Source organism: Hyperoodon ampullatus (genome assembly GCF_949752795.1).
Source record: "Hyperoodon ampullatus genome assembly, chromosome: 3".
Classification (NCBI taxonomy): domain Eukaryota; kingdom Metazoa; phylum Chordata; class Mammalia; order Artiodactyla; family Ziphiidae; genus Hyperoodon; species Hyperoodon ampullatus.
In genome coordinates this window covers 42,824,661-42,850,951 of record NC_136916.1, presented here as the reverse complement: position 1 = coordinate 42,850,951, position 26,291 = coordinate 42,824,661, and the positions used below count along the sequence as shown (strand labels likewise).

At 39.5% G+C, this 26,291-nt stretch overlaps 1 protein-coding gene across 3 annotated transcripts in view; it reads left to right on the top strand.

Annotated features, from left to right (window-relative positions):
- Positions 1-742: 742 nt before the first annotated feature.
- The window catches only part of LEO1 (LEO1 homolog, Paf1/RNA polymerase II complex component), a gene marked incomplete at its 5' end in the record, with an annotated part of 51,021 nt that continues 25,472 nt past the window's right edge, over positions 743-26,291 (top strand). For 2 of the 3 annotated variants that reach the window (XM_079699663.1, XM_079699664.1), the window contains 6 exons: positions 743-800; positions 13,669-14,430; positions 17,176-17,280; positions 21,859-21,953; positions 22,920-23,065; positions 23,781-23,865. In XM_079699663.1, coding sequence (XP_079555789.1) covers positions 743-800; positions 13,669-14,430; positions 17,176-17,280; positions 21,859-21,953; positions 22,920-23,065; positions 23,781-23,865 — 1,251 coding nt within the window. The remainder of the gene's footprint in view (positions 801-13,668; positions 14,431-17,175; positions 17,281-21,858; positions 21,954-22,919; positions 23,066-23,780; positions 23,866-26,291) is intronic. The other variant, XM_079699665.1, reaches the window with a different exon arrangement.

Genomic DNA, 26,291 nt, shown 5'->3' with positions numbered 1-26,291 from the left:
CCACTCTTCAATTTTTTTTTTTTTTTTTGCTTTACACGGGCCTCTCACTGTTGTGGTTTCTCCTGTTGTGGAGCACAGGCTCCGGACGCGCAAGCTCAACGGCCATGGCTCACGGGCCCAGCCGCTCCGCGGCATGGGGCATCTTCCTGAACCAGGGCACGAACCAGTGTCCCCTGTATCTGCAGGTGGACGCTCAACCACTGCGCCACCAGGGAAGCCCCTCCACTCTACTTTTTTTTGGGTTTTGTTTTAGAAAAATACAGTCGGTTAAAAATTTTAAATGCTATTTATGTTAACCTGTTTATTATTTTTAAACTTTTAAAAATTTCTGCCTTAATTACTATTACAGTAAATAGCAATAGATATAACCCACAGAAACAAAAGCACTTTGGAGTTTGCAACAATTTGAGAACCCCTGATCAATACGAAACAAAGGACTTCAGGCCTGACTCCTGGCAGGTTTAACACGGTCCCAGGCCCTCTGGGGAGCCCCCAACTGCGGCCCGCTCCACTGACACCCAGACCGGGTGAGAATCCTCGCGAATAAGAACAGATATTGACGAAAGGGCAGGGTTGCTGACGTAAGAGAGCCGACAAGTGCAGGTTCGCTGTGCACGCTATACTATGTAGCTGAAAAGCCGACTTTTAGCGAATCTTTGCGACACTGTCGCGTTTCGATGGTTACGTGCCGTAAAGACAGAGGCGGGGCCGCCGCCGGTGAAGACAGCTGACGTGCGCGGCAATGGCGGATATGGAGGACCTTTTCGGGAGCGACGCCGACAGCGATGCTGAGCGTAAAGGTGGGGTCGGCTGGGCTTGGGTGGAGGCGAGCGTGGCGGGGCTTCTGCGGTGGGAGCTCGACAGCGGTCCGGTTCCGGGTCTGCGAGCGCTCCGGCGCCGCGGGCGAGTGGTGGCTCTTCCTTCACTCCTGCCTCAGCTCCCCCTGCACTCCCGGCGGTGCCAGCCTCCCCCCGGAGGGCGGGAATGAAGTGACAGACGCAGAGTGTGTACCTCGAGGTTCTTGGTGTCCATGGAGCAAGCCGTGCCTGGGAGCGTGTGGAGCGAAGGGGGCGCGGGGCAGGGGTGGAGGCCGGGCGAGCCAGCGCAGCCGGAGGCGGAACCTTGGAGTCCTGCTCTCTCCTGCCTTGCACAGGCCAGCGAAGAGTAAGAGCTCTTGTGAATGAATGGAAATTAGGTGTTCGGGAACATGGGGATGGGCTGGGCGAATTTGTAGAGGGGCTCAGAATGCCCTCTTGAATGAAACCAGAGCGTGGCGTGTTGGGGAGTTTGAGATGTCTGGGTGAGGAGATTGGGAAGGATACCGAGGTAGGGCTGCATGTAGGCGTTACACGCAGAAGATAATGTGTCCTTCGAGAGCCTGTGCAGAAACTCTAGAATTTCTTGAGTCGGTGGTATTAGATTGGGGAGCATAGGAGGTCTGTGTTTGGAGAGAAGGGATGAAGGATTTGATGCTGCAATGAATTCGTGAGTGTATGTTTATGGTGCAAGGAAGTCCTTCTGGCACAAAGAATGGGTATTTGAGTTTGAAATATGAATAGGAGATATTTGAAGTCAGAAGGGGCCCAAGACCAAGTTCAGAATTCTTGCGAGTCCCCAGGCTCAAAGTAATGTAGTATCTACTTTTTTCCTTAGCATAGTGCATTATCGTGGTTGTTTTTTTCTTTCTCCAGCTTCAGTTTATTCATACTTTTTAGCACCAGGTGGAAGTCTAGTGTGAAGGCTCTACCAGGATGGACATCCAGAATGTTCTTTCTAGTCAGGATGCCTGGAAGTATAGAGCCCAGTATAATAATTCTTGTTCCACTCACTTTGCTGATGTTTTCTTTTCCCCTTCATCTGTACTTGTCCATATCCCGTTCACCCTTCAAGGCACAGAACCATGTGAACCCTCCCGTGACTCACTTCCATGAAGTTGTTCATTCAGCATTTATAGATCCCCTGTCATGTTTCAGCTACTTTGCTAGATGTAGGGGATATAATGATGAAAAGATCATCTCCCCCCGTCCCGCCCTCAGCTTACGTCAGTGCTTAATGCATACTTGATAAATAATTGGATGGGTAGAAGCAATAGTAGGGGTACCCTGCAGTGCTTTCCCATTGCAAACTCAGGGTATGGGGAAGTGATGTATGGAGATGGTTGCTTCTCTGGGCTTCAGGTTTTACCTTCTTGTAAGTCTACTGCTGCATTCTTCTCTCTTACCATTAAATTATAGAACTCTCTAGGATTTACTTCCAAATCTGTCCTTGAAGGTTGCTGTTGGTCCTGAAGTTAGGATGGATGTGGCAAGGTTAACTCCTGTTTTATCATCATATTTAATTATTTCCCTGGGCTAAGACAGATGCAGAAAATAACTACACTTGACAGATTTCTTGGTATAACAGTGGGTAGAATTCCTACCTAGGCCCAGTGTGTTTCTTTCATGTATAAATGTGCCAGGTCTTCTTTAATTTCTTTCAACAATGTTTTGTAGTTTTTATTGTATAAGTCCTGCACTTCCTAGGTTAAATTTATTCCTAAGTATTTCATTTTGGATACTGTTGCAAGTGGAATTGTTTTCTTAAGTTCATCTTTGGATTGTTCATTGCTAGTGTGTAGAAATACGGCTGATTTTTGTTTGCTAATTTTGTATCCTGCAACCCTGTGTAATATATTTGCTCTAATAGTTGTTTGGGGTGTGTGTGTATTCTTTAGAATTTTCTACATATAAGATCATGTCATCTGTGAGTAGAGATGGTTTTACTTCTTCCTCTCCAATTTGGATGCCCTTTGTTTCTTTTTCTTGATTAATTACCCCAGCTAGAACTTTCTGTATAATGTTGAATAGAAGGGTGAGAGTGGACATCTTTGTCTTTTTCCTAATCTTTGGGAAAAAGCATCTGTTTCTTTACCACTACATATGATGTTAGCTGTGGGTTTTTGTAGATGCCCTTTATTATGTTGAGATAATTACCTTCGATTCCTAGTTTGTTGAATAGTTTTATCATGAAAGGGTGTTGAATCTTGTCAAATGTCTCTTCTGCATCAATTATGATGATCAAAATTTTTTCCTTTATTAATATTGTGTTTCATTTTGATTTTTAGATGTTGAATCAGTCTTGTATTCCTAGGGTAAATTCCACTTGGTCATGGTGTATATCCTTTTAATATGTTGTTGGATTTGGTTTGCTAGTATTTTGATACTATTTTTGCATACATATTTATGAGGGATATTGGTCTGTGGTTTTCCTTTTTTGTGATTTTTCGTCTGGCTTTGGTATCGGGGTAATGCTGGCTTAGAATGTGTTAGGAAGTGTTCCCTTTACTCAAGTTTTTGGAAGAGTTTGAGAAGGATAGGTATTAATTCTTCTTTAAATGTTTGATAGGATTCACCAGTGAAGCCATCTTGTCCTGGCTTTTCTTTGTTGGAAACTTTTTGATTACTGATTCAAACTCTACTTGTTATAGGTCTATTCAGATTTTGTTTCATCTTGAGTCAGTTTTGGTAGATTGTGTATTTCTAGGAATTAATCCATTTCGTCTAAATTATCTAACTTGTTGGTATACAGTTGTTTATAGTGTTCTCTTTTAGTCTTATTTTCTGAAAAATTAGTAGTAAAATCCCCATTTCCATTCCTGATTTTAGTAACTTGAGGGTTTTTTTCCCCTTGGTCAGCCTAGCTAAAGGTGTGTCAATCTTAAGTTTTTAAAGAATGAACTTTTGGTTTCATTGATTCTATTATTTTTTCTGTTCTTTATTTTATTTATTTCTGCTCTAATCTTTATTATTTTTTTTCCTTCTGCTTGCTTTGGGTATAGTTTTCTTTTTCTAGTTCCTTAAAGTGAAAGTTTAGATTATCAGTTTGAGTTTTGTTTTGTTTTTTAATATATGTGTTTACAGCTACAAATTTCCCTTTTTTAAAAATTTATTTATTTATTTATTTATTTATGGCTGCGTTGGATCTTCGTTGCTGCGCGCAGGCTTTCTTTAGTTGCGGCGGGTGGGGGCTACTCTTCGTTGCGGTGCACGGGCTTCTCATTGCGGTGGCTTCTCTTGTTGCGGAGCATGGGCTCTAGGTGTGCGGCTTCAGTAGTTGTGGCTTGCGGGCTCTAGAGCACAGCCTCAGTAGTTGTGGCACATGGGCTTAGTTGCTCCGCAGCATGTGGGATCTTCCCGGACCAGGGATCGAACCCGTGTCTCCTGCATTGGCATGTGGATTCTTAACCATTGTGCCACCAGGGAAGCCCTACAAATTTCCTTTTTAGCACTGCTTTCCCTGCATCCCTTAAGTATTGGTAGGCTTTGCTATCATTTTCATTCATGTCAAAATATTTTCTAATTTCCCTTGTGATTTCTTCTTTGCACCATTGATTGTTTGAGTGCATTGTTTAATTTCCACATATTTGTGAATTTTCCAGATTTTTTTCTGTGATTGATTTCAGTTTTATTCTGTTGTGGTCAGAGAACATACTTTGTATTATTTTAGTCTTTTCAAATTTATTGAGACTTGTTTTGTGTCCTAAAATTATGGTCTGTCTTGGAGAATGTTGCATGTGCAGTTGGGAAGAATGTATATTCTTCTGTTGAGTGGAGAGTTCGACTGATTTCTATTATGTCTGGTTGTTTTATAGCATTGTTCAAGTCCTCTTTTTCCTTACTGCTCTTCTTTTTGTTCTGACCATTATTGAAAGTGGGGTATTTGAAGTTTCCAATTGTTACTGTTGAACTGTCTATTTCTTCCTTAAATTCTGTTGGTGTTTTTCTTTTCTTTTGGTGCATATATATATATATATTTTTTTTTATTGAAGTGTAGTTGATTTACAATGTGTTAGTTTCTGGTGTACAGCACAGTGATTCAGTTATATATTATACATATATACATATACATATATATTACATATTTTTTTCATATTCTTTTCCATTATGATTTATTACAGGATATTGAATATAGTTCCCAGTGCTATGCAATAGGACCTTGTTGTTTATTCATTCTGTTGGGTTGGCCAAAAAGTTCGTTTGGTTAATGAATACATTTAATAAAGTTCTTGGTGAAAATGAAAAAAGTGTGTTTTGTTTTTACTTAAAACCGAATGAACTTTGTGGCCAACTCAGTGTATATAATAGTTTGCATCTGCTAGTCCCAAACTCTCAATCCAACCCTCTCCCACCCCCACTCCCACTTTGCAACCACAGGTCTGTTCCCTGTGCCTGTGAGTCTTTTTCTGTTTCGTAGATAAGTTCATTTGTGTCATATTTTAGATTCCACACATAAGTGATATCCTATGGTATTTGTCTTTTTCTTTCTGACTTACTTCACTTAGTAGGATTATCTCTGGGTCCATCCACGTAGCTGCAAATGGCATTATTTCATTCTTTTTTTATATTCCATTGTGTGTATATGTGTGTGTATACATATATATGATATTTATGTATATATCATATATATATATGTATCTCACATCTTCTTTATCCATCCATCTATCTATGGACATTTAGGTTGTTTCCATGTCTTGGCTATTGTGAACAGTGCTGCTATGAACATAGGAGTGCATGTGTCTTTTTGAATTATAGTTTTGTCTGGATATTTACCCAGAAGTAGCATTGCTGGATCATATGGCAACTCTGTTTTTAGTTTTTTGAGGAACCTCCGTACTGTTCTCCATAGTGGCTGCACCAATTTACTTTCACACCAACAGTGTAGGAAGGTTTCCTTTCTCCACACCCTCTCCAGCATTTGTTACCTGTAGCCTTTTTTTTTTTTTTTTTTTTTTTTTTTTTGCGGTACGCGGGCCTCTCACTGTTGTGGCCTCTCCCGTTGCGGAGCACAGGCTCCGGACGCGCAGACTCAGCGACCATGGCTCACGGGCCTAGCTGCTCCGCGGCATGTGGGATCTTCCCGGACCGGGACACGAATCCGTGTCTCCAGCATCGGCAGGCGGACTCTCAACCACTGCACCACCAGGGAAGCCCATCTGTAGACTTTTTTAATGATGGCCATTCTGACTGGTGTGACGTGGTACCTCATTGTAGTTTTGATTTGCATTTCTCTAATAATTAGCTATGTTGAGCATCTTTTCATGGTCTTGTTGGCTATCTGTATGTCATCTTTGGAGAAATGTCTGTTTAGATCTTCTGCCCATTTTTTGATTGGGTTGTTTGTTTTTTTGTTATTGAGTTGTATGAGCTATTGGTATATTTTGGAAATTAAGCCCTTGTTGGTCTCATCAATTGCAAATATTTTCTCCCAGTCTGTATATTGTCTTTTCATTTTGCTTATGGTTTCCTTTGCTGTGCAAAAGCTTGTAAGTTTGATTAGGTCCCATTTGTTTATTTTTGCTTTTATTTCTATTGCCTTGGTATACTGACCTAAGAAAACATTGGTACGATTTATGTCAGAATTTTTTGCCTGTGTTCTCTTCTAGGAGTTTTATGGTGTCATGTCTTATGTTTAAGTCTTTAAGCCATTTTGAGTTTATTTTTGTGTATGGTGTGAGGGTGTGTTGTAACTTCATTGATTTACATGCAGGTGCATATATGTTTTAAATTATTATATCTTCATGTTAGATTGACCCTTTTATCATTTTATGATGTCCTTTTTTGTCTTTTCTAACAATTTTTCTTAAGACTTATTTTGCCTGATATTAGTATAACTACTGTGCTTTTTGGTTGCTGTTTACATGGAATATCTTTTTCCATTTTTTTCACTTTCAACCTATATGTGTTGTATTGGTTCTAAAGAGACTGTCCTGTAGACAGCATATAGATGGATCTTTTTTTAAAATTATTTATTTATTTTTGGCTGCGTTGGGCCTTTGTTGGTGCATGCGGGCTTTCTCTAGTTGCAGGGAGCAGGGGCTATTCTTTGTTGCAGTGTGTGGGCTTCTCGTGGTGGCTTCTCTTGTTGCAGAGCACGGGCTCTAGGCGCACGGGCTTCAGTAGCAGTGGCTTGTGGGCTTTAGAGCACAGGCTCGGTAGTTGTGGTGCACGGGCTTAGTTGCTCTGCGGCATGTGGGATCTTCCCGGACCAGGGCTCGAACCTGCGTCCCCTGGATTGGCAGGCGGATTCTTAACCACAGCGCCACCAGGGAAGTCCCAGGATGGATCATTTTTAAAATTCATCCTACCAGTTTCTGCCTTTTCATGGGAGAAGTTGATTTATTTACATTTAAAGTAATTACCAGTAAGGAAGGACTTCTGCCATTTTGATACTTATTTTCTATGTCATGTCTTTTTTGTTCCTCAATTCTTCTTATTACTGTCTTCCTTTATGACTGCTTTTTCTGTAGTGTACTGTTGTGATTCCCTTCTTGTTTCTTTGTCTGTATATTTTTAGTTTTAGTAACTTTCTTAATGGTTACTCTGGTGACTACAATTAATCTTAATTTCTAACAATCTAGTTTGTATTAATACCAACTTAGTTTCAATAGTATACAAAAACTTTTTTTCTATATAGCTCCGTCCTCTCACCTTTTTATTGTTGTCACAAGTTACATCTTTATACACTGCCCAGTGATGTAGATTTATAATTATTGTTTTATACAATTGTCTTTTAAATTAAATCTTATGAAAAAAGAGGAGTCACTAACTAGAAATACATTAATACTGACCTTTATACTCACCTGTTCAGTTACCTTTACTGGTGTTCTTTATTTCTTCTTGTGGATTCAAGTTACTGCCCATTGTCCTTTCATTTCGGCCTGAAGGACTCCCTTTAGCATTTCTTGTAGGGCACTGGCAACAAACTCTAAATTTGTTTTTATTGAGGTGAGATTTACATAACATAAAATTTACCATCTTATTTTATTTTTATTAAGGTATAATTGACATACAACATTAGTTCCATGTGTACAACATAATGATTTGATATTTATATATATTGTGAAATGATCACCACAGTAAGTCTAGTTAACCTTTGTCACCATACCTTGTTACAGAATTTATCTTACTGTGATGAGAACTGTTAAAATTTACTCTCTTAGCAACTTTCAAATATGCAATACAGTCTATTAACTGTAGTCACCATGCTGTATATTACATCCCCATGACTTATTTTTTTTATAACTGGAAGTTTGTATCTTCTGACTCCCTTCACCCATTTTGCCCACCTCTCCCCCTTCCCTCAGTCTCTAACAACCACCAATTTATTCTCCGTATCTATGAGCTTTGTGTTTTTGTTTTTTTAGATCCCACATATAAGTGATATCATACATACAGTATTTGTCTTTCTCTGTCTGCTTATTTTACCTAGCATAATGCCCTCAAGATCCATCCATGTTGTTGTAAATAGCAAGATTTCCTTCCTTTTTTCTTTGGCTGCGCCACGTGGCTTGTGGGATCTTAGTTCCCCGAACCCGGGGCCCCTGCCATGGAAGCGCCCAGTCCTAACCACTGGACCGCCAGGGAATTCCCAAGATTTCCTTCTTTTTTATGGTTGAATAATATTCCATTATATATATATGTCATATTTACAGTGGCATGAATAGTATTTTATTGTATATATACACCACATTTTCTTTGTCCATTTATCTCTAGATGCACACTTAGGTTGTTTCCATATCTTGGCTATTGTAAATAATGCTGCAGTGAACATAGACATGCATATATCTTTTCAAATTAGTATTTCTGTGTTCTTTGGGTAGATACCCAGAAGTGGAATAGCTGGATCATATAGTAGTTCTGTTCTTTTTCTGAAGCATTTTCATAATGTTTTCCATAGTGACTGCAGCACTTTACAGTCCTACCAACAATTACAAGTGTTCCCTTTTCTCCACATCCTCTCCAACACTTGTTACTTCTTGTCTTTTTGAAAATAGCCACTCTAACTGTGGTTTTGATTTTCATTTCTCTGATTAGTGATGTTGAGCATCTTTTTATGTACCTGTTGGCCATCTGTCTCTTTCAGGAAAGTGTCTATTCAGGTCTTCTGCCCATTTTTTAATTGTATTGTTTGTTTGTTTGCTATTGAATAGTATGAGTTCTTTACATATTTTGGATATTAACCCTTTATCAGATATATGATTTGCAAATATTTTATCCCATTCAGTAGGTTACCTTTTCATTTTGTTGATGGCTTCCTTTGTCGTGTAGAAGCTTTTTAGTTTGATGTGTCACACTTGTTTATTTTTGCTTTAGTTGCCTTTGCTTTTGGTGTCAAATCCAAAAAATGATAACCAAGACCATGTCAAGGAGCTAACTGCCTGTTTTCTTCTAGGAGTTTTATGGTTTCAGGTCTAAAATTTAAGTGTAATCCATTTAGAGTTAAATTTGGTATATGGTGTAAGATAGTGGTCCAGTTTCATTCTTTTGCATGTTGCTGTCCAGTTTTCCCAACACCATTTATTGAAGAGACTATCCTTTCCCCATTGTGTATTCTTGGCTTGGTTCCTTTGTTGTAAGTTAATTGACCATATATGTGTGGGTTTATTTCTGAGCTCTTTATTCTGTTCCATTGATTTATGTGTCTGTAATACAGTTTGAAATCAAGGGCATGATGCCTCCAGCTTTATTCTTTTATCTCAAGATTGCTTTGGCTATTTGGGGTTTTTTTTGTTGTTGTTCCATACAAATTTTAGAGTTCTTTGTTCTATTTCTGTGAAAAAATGCCATTGGAAGTTTTATAGGGATTGTGTTCAATATGTAGATTGCTTTGGGTAGTATGGACATTTTATTTATTTATTTATTTATTTGACTTTTTTTTATTAGTATCTGTTTTATAACAAAGTGAATCAGTTATGCATATACATCTGTTTCCATATCCCTTCCCTCTTGCATCTCCCTCCCTCCCACCCTCCCTATCCCACCCCTCCAGGCGGTCACCAAGCACCGAGCTGATCTCCCTGTGCTATGCGGCTGCTTCCCACTAGCTATCTACCTTACATTTGGTAGTGTATATATGTCCATGCCTCTCTCTCGCTTTGTCACAGCTTACCCTTCCCCCTCCCCATATCCTGAAGTCCATTCTCAAGTAGGTCTGTGTCTTTATTCCTGTTTTACCCCTAGGTTCTTCATGACATTTTTTTTTCTTAAATTAGTATGGACATTTTAACAATATTGATTCTTCCAATCCATGAGCGTGGAATACCTTTCCATTTATTTGTATCTTCTTCAGTTTCTTTCATCAGTGTTTTCAGCGTACAGGTCTTTCACCTTTTTGGTTAAATTTATTCTAAGTATTTTACTTTTTTTGATACAATCGTAAATGGGATTGTTTTCTTAATTTCTCTTTCTGATAGCTCGTTATTAGTGTAGAGAATCACAACTGTATATTGATTTTGTATCCTGCAAGTTTATTGAATTTATTTATTAGTTCTAACAGTTTTCTGGTGGAGTCTTTAGGATTTTCTATATATAATATCATGTCATCTGCAAATTTGACAGTTGTACTTCTTTTCAGTTTGGTTGCAGAATATGCCATTTTTTTTCTTTCTCTAGTTGTGGTGCACGGGCTCCAGGATGCATGGGCTCTGTAGTTTGCAGCATGCATGCTCTCTCATTGAGGCGCACGAGCTCGGTAGTTGTGGCGCGAGGGCTTAGTTGCCCTGTGGCATGTGGGATCTCAGTTCCCTGAGCAGGGATCATACCTGAGTCTCCTGCATTGGAAGCTGCATTCTTTACCACTGGACCACTGGGGAAGTCCCCGAATATGCCATTTTTAAGTGAACAATTCAGTGGTATTTAGTACCTTTAAAATGTTGTGTAGCCACTATCTCTGTCTAGTTCTGAAACATTTTCATCACCTCAAAATAAAACACCATACCCATTAAGCAGTTACTTGCCATTTGCTCCTTTTGCTAGCCCCCATGAACCATCAGTCTGCTTTCTGCATCTATCGATTTATCTATTCTGGATATTTCATACAAATGGAATCATAAAACATGTGGCTTTTTTTTTTTTTTTTTTGCTGCGCCTCGAGGCTTGTGGGATCTTAGTTCTCCAACCAGGGATTGAACCTGGGCCCTTGGCAGTGAGAGTGTGGCATCCTAACCACTGGACCACCAGGGAGTTCCTAACATGTGGCCCTTTGTGTCTGATTTCTATCTCTTACCATCATGTTTTTGAAGTTCATCCACATTGTAGTATGTATCAGTACTTCATTTCTTTTTAATGACTGAATAGTATTCCACTCTGTGTATATATCCCAATTTGTTTATCCAGCTGTTGATGGACATTGGGTTGTTTCCATCTTTTGGCTTTTAAATAGTGATGCTATTTGTGTCCAAGTACTTGTGTGAGTGCCTGTTTTCAGTTCTTTTGGGTATATATGTAGGAGTGGAATTGCTGAGTCATATGGTAATTCTTTGTTTTACTTTTTGAGAAACAACCAAACCATTTTTTATAGCAGCTGGACCATTTTAAATTACCACCAGCAATGTTTGAGTGTTCTATTTCTCCACATCCTTGCCAATACATATTTTACTTCCCCCCCACCCTGCTCTTTAAAATACAGCCATTGCTGTTGGTGTCTAGTGATATCTAATTGTGGTTTTGATTTCCATTTCCTAAAGGCTAATGATGTTGAGCATCTTTTCATGTACTTGTTTCATTTGTACAACTATGCAGAAATGTCTATTCAAGTCTATTGTCTATTTTTCAAATGGGTTTTTGTCTTTTTGTTTTAAACATTCTTTATATATTCTGGATACTATACTGTAAGTATATACATATACTTGACAGATATATGGTTTGCAAATATTTTCTCCCATTCTGTAAGCTGTTTTTTCGCTTTCTTGATAACGTCCTTTCTTGCATAAAAGCTTTTCATTTTGAGGAAATCCAATTTATCTTTTGTTGTTGTTGTTGCTCATAATTTCTTCATTTTTGAAGGATAGTTTTGCTGGATATAGAATTCTTGGTTGACAGTATTTCTTTGAGCACTTTGAATATTTCATACCACCGCCTCCTGGTTTTTATGGTTTCTGATGAGAAATCAACTGTTATCCTTATTGAAGATCCCTTTGTATGGGACCTGTCGCTTTGCTGCTTTCAGGATTTTTTCTTTGTCTTAGACAGTTTGATAATGATGTGTCTAGGTGTGGGTCTCTTTAACTTTATCCTACTTGGTATTTGTTGATCAACTTGTATGTGTACATCAATGTCTTTCTTCAAATTTGGGAAGTTTTTGGCTATTATTTCTTAAAATATTCTTTCTGTCCCTTTCTCTTTTTTCTCTTCTTCTGGAACTCCCATTATGCATAGATTGGTACACTTCCTGGTTTCCCACAAGTCTTCAGACTTTTCATTTTTCTTCGTTCTTTTCTCTTTTTGTTCACCAGACTGGATAATCTCAGTTGATGTATCTTAAAGTTTCCTGATTCTTTTTCCTTCCTACTCACATCTGCTGTTTAGTCCCTTTAGTGAATTTTTCATTTCAGTTATTGTACTTTCCAACTCCAGAATTTCTGTCTGGTTCTTTTTTTATAATATCTGTCTTCTTATTGATATTCTCTATTTGGTAACATATCATTTTCATTGACTGGGCTTCTTCAGGGACAGTGTGTAGCCTTTTTTCATATGTATGGGCCATGCTTCCTTCTTTCTTTGCAGGCCTTATAATTTTTTGTTGATAAATGGACATTTTGAATATTATAATGTGGTGACTCAGGACAGCACTCTCTTCCCCCCACCCCCTCAGCATTTGTTGTTGCTCTTTGTTGTAGTAGTTATTGTTTAGTGACTCTTTTGAACTAATTTTTTAAAGTCTGCAGTCTTTGTTGTGTATAGCCACTAAAGTCTCTGTTCCATTAGCTTAGTGGTCAGCTAGTGATTGGACAGAGATTTCCTTAAATGCAAAAAAAAGAAACAACAATAACGAAAAACTCCCAGCCTTTGCAGATTGGCTCTGTGTATGTGTTAGGGCATGCTTTCAACACTCAACCAGGTTGTTTACAACCTGTCTTTGCCTTCATTTCCTGCTTGCACAGAGCCTGAAGGTCAGCTGGAAGTGAGAGCTTAGGGCCTTCTTGGTTCTTTCTTGAGCATGTGCACAGCCCTGGGCAAGTGCATGGCTTTTCAGGTCAGTAAGAATATGTGGGTGGTGTTTTTCCTTTTCTTTTTTTTTTTTTTTTTCGTTTATTGTGGAAGCTTTTAAAAGCCCCTATATTTTGTCATTCCTCAGCCTTTTCTCCCAAGCTTTTTAGTTAGTCTGTTGTTTGCCTCAACTGCTTTCCATTATCCCAGACATAGGCAACTAATACATTTGCCTGTAAATATTTTTGACCAACACTCTCAGGTAGCTTCCTTAGCAACAAGAGAGTTCCAAGTTAGGTGAGATAAAGTCAAGCCCTTTGAGCCAGTCCCTTCAGTGATCCACCAGACAGATCAAAACCAACAACCATGATTCTTTGCAAATGAGGTGCCTTCTGCTTCCTCCGTTAGTGGTACATGCACCAGAAATTTGGGCTATTATCTTCAAGGCACCCTTGACCAAGGGGTGGGTTGGGGGTGGGGGGGATGTTGAAACACCCCTTTTTTCTTACTGAGACTCACCTATTTTTTCTTGTTAGGCATTCCCTTGGTTGCTGCAACTTTTAGTTAGTTTCCAGAGTCTGAGAAAATAGATGCTAACAGCTTTTGACAAGTTTTTTCATTGCTTTTATGTTGGGATGGACTTTTGGTATGCCTTATTCTGCTTTTTTTGCTTACATCACCCTGTGTTTATATGATCCCATAGATTCTGATTCTGGATCAGGCTCAGATTCTGATCAAGAGAATGTTGCTTCTGGCAGTAATGCCTCTGGAAGTGAAAGTGATCAAGATGAAAGAGATGACTCAGGAAAACCAAGTAATAAGGAACTGTTTGGAGATGACAGTGAGGATGAGGGAGCTTCTCATCATAGTGGGAGTGATAATCACTCTGAAGGCTCAGACAATAGATCAGAAGCTTCTGAGCGTTCTGACCATGAAGACAATGATCCCTCAGATGTAGATCAGCACAGTGGATCAGAAGCCCACAATGATGATGACGATGAAGGTCATAGATCAGATGGAGGGAGCCATCACTCAGAAGTGGAAGGTTCTGAAAAAGCACATTCAGATGATGAAAAATGGTGCAGAGAAGATAAAAGTGACCAGTCAGATGATGAAAAGATGCAAAATTCTGATGATGAGGAGAGGGCACAAGTATCTGATGAAGATAAGCTGCAGAATTCTGATGATGATGATGATGAGAAAATGCAGAACACAGATGATGAGGAGAGGCCTCAGCTTTCAGATGATGAGAGACAACAACTGTCTGAGGAGGAGAAGGCTAATTCTGATGATGAACGGCCAGCAGCTTCTGATAATGATGATGAGAAACAGAATTCTGATGATGAAGAGCGGCCACAGTTGTCTGATGAGGAGAAAATGCAAAATTCTGATGATGAAAGGCCACAGGCCTCGGATGAAGAACCCAGGCATTCAGATGATGAAGAGGAACAGGACCGTAAGTCAGGTAATACATTTATGAGAACCATAATGGTTTAGTAGAAGCATTAAGGTACAGCAGGGGCTCATTTATTCTTTTCACATTCCTACCTTTAGTACCCTGTTTTTTCTTTTCTGTCCCTCCATTTTAGCCTTTTCTAACTCTATACATTTTGCCTTTAAACATTTTCCTAATCCATGTATTATTTCTCTCTATTCCCCTTCCATTTAATATATGATAGATCAGGAAGAAAAAAATTTAAAGAGGAAAGTCTTAGAGAAAGATGTATAGTGCTAAAGTAGCTAGATATCAAATAGTTCCATTTTTGTGGGTAACTAAGAGCATGCCTCAGGTGAGAATAGATTTGCTTGGGCGAAAAAACCCAATACCATTGAAACTCCCCCATAGGGTAGCTAAAATGAGGTGTGAACACCAGGTTCCAGCTCAGTTTATTTGAGATCCAAAATTTCGTCCTCCAGAGGTAATCAGGCTCCAAGGAGTTTACTCAAACTAATCAAATTCACAGGAAACTATAAAAATTGAATTGCAAAATTGTTTGTTTCAAGAGCATCAATTATTTCTCTCTTATCATTGTATCCTTTCCTTTGGGGGAAAATCTACATTGGGTTCCAAATTATAACAATCAGGAGGTTACCTGGGGAGCATAATATCCAGAAAGTGAAAACACAGCTGGATGATCTCAATGAGCTATGATAGCTTGACACATGCATCCTCATCCTGGGGACATGTGCTTGGATCAGAACATTCATTCCCTAAAGACAGCAGGGTACACAGAGCTGAACTTTGGCTTCTGGACCCCGTTTTATAATGGTCATTTACACTATTTTCCTGAAGTTAACACATTCTCATATAGAATATTAAAAGAATTAGCCATCTTCTTTTTTTGTATTATATAAAAGTCACTTTGATTAGGTTGGAAGTCTTCCTGAAGTAATTAATATCTGGATTGCTTCATTTTTATAAGTGATTGATTATGATTACATATTGATCCTGTCTTCTTAGAGAGCTGCAGTATGGAGAGAGGGGGTCTTTTCCCCTGTAATATACATACCTCAGGATAGCATTCAAGACCACATTTTAGCATTATTTAGGAGAGGAGATCAGAAAATTTCCAGAGATGGATATACGTCTATATAGACTATAGGACTGCAGTAAGTACTCAGTAACTAGTTCTGGGTAGAGTTATTTGTACTGTTACCAAAATCATTAAGGCTCATGCACTACTTCCCAAATACTAGCAGGCTAATATAAAACTAGGGTCATAGTAGGAATCTTATAGCTGGTCATTCTGCTTAATTCTTAACTAGTTCTACAATGGTTCTTTTTTTTTTTTAACATCTTTATTGGAGTATAATTGCTTTACAAAGATGTGTTAGTTTCTGCTTTATAACAAAGTGAATCAGCTATACATATACATATATCCCCATATCTCTTCCCTCTTGCGTCTCCCTCCCTCCCACCCTCCCTATCCCACCTGTCTAGGTGGTCACAAAGCACTGAGCTGATCTCCCTGTGCTATGGGGCTGCTTCCCACTAGCTATCGGGTTTACATTTGGTAGTGTATATATATACATGCCACTCTCTCACTTTGTCCCACCTTACCCTTCCCCCCGCCATGTCCTCAAGTCCATTCTCTAGTAGATCTGCATCTTTATTCCCATCCTGCCCCTAGGTTCTTCATGACTTTTTTTTTTTTTAGATTCCATATATATGTGTTAGCATACGGTATTTTTTTTTCTCTTTCTGACTCTGTATGACAGAATCTAGGTCCATCCACCTCACTACAAATAACTCAATTTTGTTTCTTTTTATGGCTGAGTAATATTCCATTGTATATATGTGCCACATCTTCTTTATTATAGTGGTTCATGTTTGAAGTTTACAATTAGGTAAATAATTGTACCTTCCAGATATATTTGTCTCCTCCATTGCAATATTTTTTTTTTTTTTTGCGGTACGCGGGCCTCCCATTGCAGAGCACAGGCTCCGGACGCGCAGGCTCAGCGGCCATGGCTTACGGGCCCAGCTGCTCCGCGGCATGTGGGATCTTCCCGGACCGGGGCACGAACCCGTGTCCCCTGCATCAGCAGGCGGACTCTCAACCACTGCGCCACCAGGGAAGCCCTGCAATATTTTTACCTCTTTTTTTTTCTTCTGTAATGAGTGGTATATAAATTTAATTATAAGTTTCAGTACTGCTTTTTGCATTCTCTCAAGTTTTTCTGCTTACAGAAACCAATGTTCCTTTTATTAATTTTATTTTAAAATTTACTATAGTAAGTTGATTTTTGTGTGTGTATGTACAGTTCTGTTAGTGTTAATGCATGTATAGATTTGTGTAACCACCACCACAGTCAAGATACAGAATAGTTCTGTCACCCTAGAAAACTCGCTCATTCTATACCTTCTGTAGTTATATACTTCCCCACCTGTGACCCTTGACAACTACTGCTCTGTTCTGTCACTGTAGTTTTGTCTTTTTGAGAATGTCATCATATAAATGGAATCATACAGTATGTAACCTTTTTTCTTTCACTTAGTGTAATGCATTTGAGACTTACCCAAATCGTTACATGTATCAGTAGTTCATTCTTACTTATTACTGAGTAGTTTTCCATTGTATGGGTGTACCACAGTTTGTTTATCCCTAATGTTGCTTTTATTTATTTTCCTAATGTTGCTTTTAAAACACAGAATTCTAAGTAACGATATGACTGTGATTATGCAGATCTTCTGATTCTCCTCTTACAGAATCTGCAAGAGGCAGTGATAGTGAAGATGAAGTTTTACGAATGAAACGCAAGAATGCAATTGCATCTGATTCAGAAGCAGATAGTGACACTGAGGTACCAAAAGGTACTCCAATTACTTCTTTTATATATCTGTATTTCCATCTCTCTCTCTGCATTTAACTGTAGTGCATTCCCAACCCTGGGCACTGGCCCCAGACTGCAAGACCCACAGAAGAGAGTTTGGATACATTTAGTGTACACAGGCAAGTTATACAGATATGAGAAACTGCTTGCACTTAATTAGTTGAAGAACCTGCTTCATTCAATAGCAGAGTGAGTCTGCTATTAGGGGCTGAGGCTCTGGTTGAGGTGGAGATGGCAACATCCATTCTTTGGTTTGAATAATGACAGTTCCAGCGCAGCTTGTTAGCTTGTTCTTTTTTTTTTTAAATAAATTTATTTATTTTATTTATTTATTTTTGGCTGCGTTGGGTCTTCGTTGATACGTGCGGGCTTTCTCTGGTTGCAGTGAGCGGGGGCTACTCTTCGTTGCCGTGTGTGGGCTCTTCATTGTGGCTCCTGTTGTTGCAGAGCACAGGCTCTAGGCACGCGGGCTTCAGTAGTTGTGGCATGCGGGCTCAGTAGTTGTGGCTCACAGGCTCTAGAGCGCAGGCTCAGTAGTTGTGGCACACGGGCTTAGTTGCTCCGCGGTATGTGTGATCTTCCCGGACCAGGGCTCAAACCCATGTCCCCTGCATTGGCAGGTGCATTCTTAACCACTGCACCACCAGGGAAGCCTGTTAACTTGTTCTTAAGTTCTTAATAGGTTAATATCAGATGAAGAACCACATTCTTCAAGCTATGGTTTATTTATTTATTTATTTAAATTAATTAATTAATTAATTTTGGGCTGCATTGGGTCTTTGTTGCTGTGGGCAGGCTTTCTCTAGTCGCAGTGAGCGGGGGCTACTCTTCATTGTGGTGCGCAGGCTTTTCATTGCAGTGGCTTCTCTTGTTGCAGAACACAGGCTCTAGGCGCGCAGACTTCAGTAGTTGTGGCTCTCAGGCTCTAGAGCACAGGCTCAGTAATTGTGGCGCGTGGGCTTAGTTGCTCTTTGGCATGTGGGATCTTCCCGGACCAGGGATTGAACCTGTGTCCCTTGCAATGGCAGGCGGATTCTTTTTTTTTTTTTTTTTTTTTTTGCTGTACACGGGCCTCTCACCGCTGTGGCCTCTCCCATCACGGAGCACAGGCTCCGGACGCGCAGGCCCAGCGGCCATGGCTCACGGGCCCAGCCGCTCCGCGGCATGTGGGATCCTCCCGGACCGGGACACGAACCCGTGTCCCCTGCATAGGCAGGCGGACTCCCAACCACTGCGCCACCAGGGAAGCCCGGCAGGCGGATTCTTAACCACTGCGCCATCAGGGAAGTTCCCAAGCTCTGGTTTAGATGAAGAGTTTATAAAAACCCAGTGTTAGGTAAGGTGGGTTTGTTGTAAGGTTAAAAGATCTACCTGTTCACCTCTTCATGTGACTACGTTTCAAATGGGTAATTACTATACAGTAAAGATAAGATGTTAGTATAAAAGTTACAGCAAACATAAGTTTGATATGCACAACTGTTTTTGTGCTGAATGGTAATTAAGCATTAATGTTAAATAGCTTATATAAGTTATCACAAGTAACATAACTAAAGGAAACATTTAGAGAGTCAACTAGAGAGAAAAGGAGAGAGCTGGACAGAACAAGCTCTGGGGTTTACTTAAAGATCTTTAGATCTATGTACATGGACTTCGGAATCAGATGATCCAAGTTAGAATCATTGTGGTTCTTTGCACTTTCCAACTATATGATTTTGGTCAAATTAATTACTTACTACACTTAAATTTTCTGATCTGTAAGAGGGAGGTGATGCTAACTACCTAACAGCGTTGTTGTGAGAATTAGATATATTAATTACCTGTTTACAGTTATTTATTGAGAATCTGCTTTGTACTAGTACTATTCTGTGCAGTCAGGATGTAGCAATAATCAAAACAGTTAAAGACTTCTCCCTTGTAGAACCCATATTCTGGTGGGGTCAGTGTAAGGTAGGGAGACTGATAACACAATAAGTAAATGAAATGTTAGATGGTGATAAGACCTAAGAAGAAAATAATCAAGTGGGGACATGAGAGTGTTGGTGGATGGAGTTGTAGTTTTGGTGATTTTATCATATAGATGAACTTTTCAATACTTGTGACCTTCCTCCTTCCTCCTCTTTAAAAAAAAAAGATTTTTTTTTAGATCAGTTTAAGGTTTGCAGCAAAACTGAGGGCAAGGTAGAGATTTCTCATATATGCCCTGCCCCCACTCATGCATAGCTTGCCCCACTATCAACGTCCTCCACCAGAATGGTACATTTGTTACAATTGATGAACCTACAATGACACATTGTAATCACCCAAAGCCCATAGCTTACATTACGGTTCACTTCTTGGTACTGTACATTCTATGGGTTTGGAAAAATGTGTGATGACATGGATCCACCATCTTCATGTCACACAGAATAGTTTCACTGTCCTAAAATTCTGTGTGCTCTGCCTGTTCATCCCTCCCTCCTGCCTAACCTCTGGCAACCAATGATCTTTTTACTGTCTCCATAGTTTTGCCTTTTCCAGAATGTCATAGTTGGAATCATATAGTAAGTAGCCTTTTTAGATTGGCTTCTTTCACTTAGTAATATGTATTTAAGTGTCCTCCATGTCGTTCATGGTTTTACAGCTCATTTCTTTTTAGCACTGAGTAATATAGGCATACCTTGTAATATTGCACTTCAGTTTATTGTGCGTCTCAGATACTGTGTCCTTTGCAAATTGAAGGTTTGTGATAACCATGCATTGAGCAAGTCTGTTGGCGCCATTTTTCTAACAGCTTTTGCTTACGTCATATCTCTGTGTAACATTTTGATAATTCTTGTGATATTTCAAACCCTCCACCAGCAAAAAGATTATGATTCACTGAAGGCTCAGATGATGGTTAGCATTTTTTTTTTTTGCAGTACGCGGGCCTCCCACTGTTGTGGCCTCTCCCATTGCGGAGCACAGGCTCTGGACCCGCAGGCTCAGCGGCCATGGCTCATGGGCCCAGCCGCTCCGCAGCATGTGGGATCTTCCCGGACCAGGGCACGAACCCGTGTCCCCTGCATTGGCAGGCGGACTCTCAACCACTGTGCCACCAGGGAAGCCCTTTTTTTTTTTTTTTTTTTGCAGTACACGGGCCTCTCACTACTGTGGCCTCTTCCGTTGCGGAGCACAGGCTCCGGACGCACAGACTCGGCGGCCATGGCTCACGGGCCCAGCTGCTCCGTGGCATGTGGGATCTTCCCGGACCGGGGCACGAACCCATGTCCCCTGCATCGGCAGGCGGACTCTCAACCACTGCGCCACCAGGGAACCCCGGTTAGCATTTTTTAGCAATAAAAATATTTCATAATTTTAAAATAATTTAAAAATTTAAAGTGTTTTAAAATTAAGATATGTACATTTTTTTAGACATAATGCTTTTGCACACCTAATAGACTACTGCATAGTGTAAATATAACTTTTATATGCCTTGGGAAACCAAAAATTTCATGTGACTTACTTTATTGCAATATTCACTTTATTGTGGTGGTCTGGAACCAAACCCAAGATGTCTCCGAGGTATTCCTGTATTCCATTGTCTGGATGTACCAGTTTATCCATTCACCTACTGAAGGACATCTTGGTTGCTTCTGAGTTTTGACAGTTATGAGTAAAGCTGCTGTAAACATTCGTGTGCAAGTTTTCATGTGGATATAAGTTTGCAGATCCTTTGGGCAGACACCAAGGAGCACAATTTCTGGGGCATGTGGTAAGAGTATGTTTAGTTTGGTAAGAAACTGCCAGACTGTCCTCCAAAGTGGGTGTACCATTTTGCATTCCCACCATTAGTGAATGAGAGTTCCTGTTGCTCCACATTTTTGTCAGCATTTGGTGTTGTCAGGGTTCTGAATTTTGGCCATTCTAATAGGTTGCCTTTTTTGTTGTTGTTGTTGTTGCCTCTTCTTTTTCTGTGATCTGTCCTTCACCTTGTCTCAGTAACTCACTCCCATGGTTTTATCCTAGATCATGTCATTACCAATAATCATAACTCTTTTATAACCCCAATTTCAAGCAGTCTACTTTTTGACTGCCCTCCTATCTTCTTGTCACCTCCTCTACTACCCCACCTTGATTTATTGATTTATTACAGATGGTTGTTGATGTTGTTTTGCCTATACCTGGGTGAAGTTCTGCTTGAGAGGAGGGGGACTTGGGTAGACATGGACCTGTAATTTTAAAACTTGAGGGACTCTATAGAGAATAAGCCTGTGTAGAGTGCTTAAGCCCCAAATTTGAGTATCTAGATTGTAGGAGGATATTTTTGGGCTCCGGGGGAATAAAGGAAAGTGGAAGAACAAGGATGCAGTAAGTGAAAAGAGAAAGGAGTCCCTCCTGTGCAGCTTTGCCCTTCACTGGACTTGCTCCCTTCCCTCTCCACAGACATTCTCGTCAGATCTTTGAGAGCCAGACTCAGAGTTGTGTTTGAGTGGTTTCTGGGAGCTTGGTCTAGAAACCTTGGGAATATGTTGAAGTGATAGCTTTGAAGAATCATTGTTATAGATATTAATACTGAGCATTTTTTTCTCCTATATGGAAGATAATAGTGGAACCATGGATCTCTTTGGAGGTGCAGATGATATATCTTCAGGGAGTGATGGGGAAGATAAACCACCCACTCCAGGACAGCCTGTTGTAAGTAGAATTACCAGTGAGAATTGGAGGAGGGTATTAAATCTGTCTTCTGTGCTGGGAAGAGGAAGTCGATAAATGAATTGCAGTATGAAAATACAACACACAGGTGACATTCTCAGTTAATTAGGGAACACTTGGTTATAAGGAGGATTAGAAATAACTGCCATGGCACATCCATCCACAGAATACTACTGAGCAATGAAAAGGATTTAACTATTGATATATGCAGCAACTTGGATGAAGTTCCAGGGAATTATGCTGAGTGAGAAAAAGCCAGTCCCAAAAGGTTACATACTGTATGAATTCACTTTTATAACATTCTTGAAATGACAGAATTGTAGAAATGGAGAAGAGATTAATGGAGATTAAGGAGGGATGAGGGCAAGAGGGAAGTGGATCTGACTGTAAAAGGGCAGCATGAATCTTTGTGGTGATGGAAATGTCCTGTGTCTGCCTGTATCAGGGTCAGTCTCCTGGTTGTGATATTGCACTATAGTTTTGCAAGATGTTATCACTGGGAAAAAAAGGATAAGAAAAAGAAAGAAAGAAAGAGGAAGAAAGAGCTGCCCAGCATGAGGTTGGCGCCATACCTTAAGAGACTAGACTGCAAGGGCCTGTGAATTGAGAACCATTGATTTAAATGTTTTTTGTGTTTTGTTGATAATCTTCTCTGATTTTAATTGATAGAGTGACTTCATATTGAAGTGCCGATTAATTTCACACTTCTATCGGTGAATATGTGGAAGGTAGATTTATCACAAAAGAGATATTTTCTTATATCGATGCTTCCAAACAGATCTTGTTTATCATGAGGTTTTTGGGGAGTTGGTTGGTAGGGATGGATGTTAGCTCTAAAGTCATATTTCATTATACTTCTTATCTGCCTAAGCAATTAAAGTGTGGAAGTTGAGCTAGACCACCTCTAAGGTCCCAGCAAGATCTAAAATTCTGTGACTCTTTTACTAGGATGAAAATGGATTGCCTCAGGATCAACAGGAGGAGGAGCCAATTCCTGAGACCAGAATAGAAGTAGAAATACCCAAAGTAAACACTGATTTAGGAAATGACTTGTATTTTGTTAAGCTGCCCAACTTTCTCAGTGTAGAGCCCAGGTAAGGGGATCAGTTAATAGTGTTTTTTAATGTTGGACAGAAATATGAAAATGTTGATATTTTTCTTATTTTGTATGAGTTGACTAATCACAAAAATGGAAAACTGGTTATGTAGCTCTGAAAAAATAAATCAAGTATATACTGTGATAGAAAAAGTATGGACTATTGGTAAAGGAGACTTTTAATGCTTGTAATTGTTTTTAGCAGTCTGGTATTTCTTATGAATTAACAGACACAAGTCTTTGGTTGTTTCTGACTATTGGATCCTTGAAAAAGCTGGAATTGAGAGTGGTGAAGTTTGCTAGAGAAACTGCAAATGTCTACTGTAGCAGCCATTGTGGATCTAGAAAAACTAATGGTTTTGGACAGTTAAACAGCGTTGATGGCTGTTATTCACTAAGTAACATGCAAGCTCTTGTGCAATTTAAAATTTTTTCCCTAAGCAAAATGATGTGGAAAGCTAGAGTATGTGTAGTCTACTCTTTGGAAGATATAAAAGAAAAAAGAATAGTTTGAATATTTAGCCTTGCTTGCACTTTATTTCAAGCAATATGTATTAACACCAAATTTCAAGAAGGTACAGTAATTTGAATGCTTTCTTATAGTTGACCATTATGATTTTTAATTATTGTGATTTTTTAGAGTTGCATTATATAACAGTAATGATATTTCTTATAAAATGTGATTAATAGCTTATTTTTAAAACAATTTGTAGACCTTTTGATCCTCAATATTATGAAGATGAATTTGAAGATGAGGAAATGCTGGATGAAGAAGGTAGAACCAGGTTAAAATTAAAGGTACTATTCTGTGTTTGTTTGTTTTTTTCTTCTTCTTTTATAAAGTAAAACCTGGGAATATTAACTTGAGACTTGAGCTTTTGAAAATGATTTTTTATGTTTCTTGTTTTATCAACAAACAAATTATCTACCTTTTCAGAATATTTTTAGAAAGAAAATACGTAGCTTTTTCTCTGTAAAAGGTGTCACTTTTCTGTTACTTTTCTCACTGTTAAACTTTTTTGATGCTTTAAAAAAATTATTAGCTACTTCCTTCAGAATAAGTTGTACTGTGGTTTGGTGTTTAGAACAGCTACCTCCATACATACTGTGGGTTAAGTTCTAACAACTTCCTGCAAGGGGAATTTCTTCAGGCTCTTTGATCTATGGATAAACAAATCAGATACAAAAGGAGAATTTATCACTAGTACCTAACACTTTACCATATGGCTGTCTTTGTATTCTTCCAATTGTTCTTGTTCACTATTAGGAGAGATTTTTATTGTACTAAATTCCTAATGCTTCTCTTTGATACCTTGTACTATCTGGTTACCTCTATCCAAGGACGGCCTCTAATCTTCCTTTAATCAAGGAGGATGTAAGTTTAAGCAGATGCTTTAGAGCTGAGCTGTAGCAAAGAACAAGGAGCAGTTGGGACTTCCCTGGTGGCGCAGTGGTTAAGAATCTGCCTCAGAATGCAGGGGAAATGGGTTCGATCCCTGGTCCGGGAGGATCCCACATGCCGTGGAGCAACTAAGCCTGTGTCCCACAACTACTGAGCCTGCGCTTTAGAGCCCTTGAGCCACAGCTACTGAGCCCACGTGCCACAACTACTGAAGCCCGCGCACCTAGAGCCCGTGCTCTGCACCAAGAGAAGCCACTGCGATGAGAAGCCCGCGCACTGCAATGAAGAGTAGCCCCAGCTTGCCGTGCTAGAGAAAGCCCGCACGCAGCAACGGAGACCCAGTGCAGCCAAAAATAGATAAATAAATAAATTAATTAATTAAAAAACAAAAAACAAGAAGCAGTTGAACTCATGATACTGAAATTGGAGCTATGCGTTTAAAATTCTTAAATCTGAAGGATTTCCTGTAAATACTTTTTTTTTTTCCTTGTGGATGTTGTACATGGTGTTAAAATATTAAGAAGTGGCAGTCTGGCATTCTTTGAATTCCGGGGCTGAAACTTTAGAGTAATTCCATATCTTCAAGTGTGATAGATCCACAAGTACCTAAAGAACCTTGATATAAGTGGTTTCCCTAAAATGCATGGGCTTCCAAAGCTTTTCAGTGAAATGTCATTACTCCTCCCTCTTAATGGAAATGCAAATCAAATGAAAAAATGGAGATAAACAGGCACCATTAACTTGGTCAGGGTCACACAATTAATAAGAATAGTACTTAGACTGTTTTTGATGTTTTGCTGTTCTTACCCTTGCTTCCCCACCCCAAACCCCACCCCGTCTCCATTAGGTTATCTCTTAATATCTTTCCTCAGAACATGTGTATCTGTTGATTTAGGCTGAGCACTGTGAATTTTTCATGCCTGTTTTAGTACCTCTGGCATTATTCTGTTGCCTTTCTTTCTCACCATTTATATAAATTAATGTGATAGTGCCTTATTTGTTTACTTTTTATTGATTTTTGCATTTTCCCCTCATGTTCTATCATGATACATCAGCAAGTGTCAATGTATCTGTATTTTAAGACAATGTAAATCAGACTGTAGTATAGGCATCAGAGTTTAGAAATAAGTAGTTTACTCTAAAACCTTGGTGCTTAGAGTACAAAATGTCAGTGTATAACAGACTTTTATTTTTTATTTTAAAAAATTTTATTTATTTTTTATACAGCAGGTTCTTATTAGTTATCTATTTTATACATATTAGTGTATATATGTCGTCAATTCCAATCTCCCAATTCATCCTCCCCTTCCCCCCCGCCCCTATGCTTTCCCCCCTTGGTGTCCATACATTTGTTCTCTACATCTGTGTCTTTATTTATGCCTTGCAAACTGGTTCATCTGTACCATTTTTCTAGATTCCGCATATATGTGTTAATATACGATATTTGTTTTTCTCTTTCTGACTTACCTGACTGTGTATGACAGTCTCTAGGTCCATCCACGTCTCTACAAATGACCCTATTTCTTTCCTTTTTTTTTGTGGTACGCGGGCCTCTCACTGCTGTGGCCTCTTCTGTTGCGGAGCACAGGCTCCGGACGCGCAGGCTCAGCGGCCGTGGCTCACGGGCCCAGCCGCTCCATGGCATTTGGGATCGTCCCGGACCGGGGCACGAACCCACGTCCCCTGCATTGGCAGGCAGGCTCTCAACCACTGCGCCAGCAGGGAAGCCCTCGTTCCTTTTTATGGCTGAGTAATATTCCATTGTATATATGTACCATTAGTCTTCTTTATCCGCTCATCTATTGATGGACATTTAGGTTCC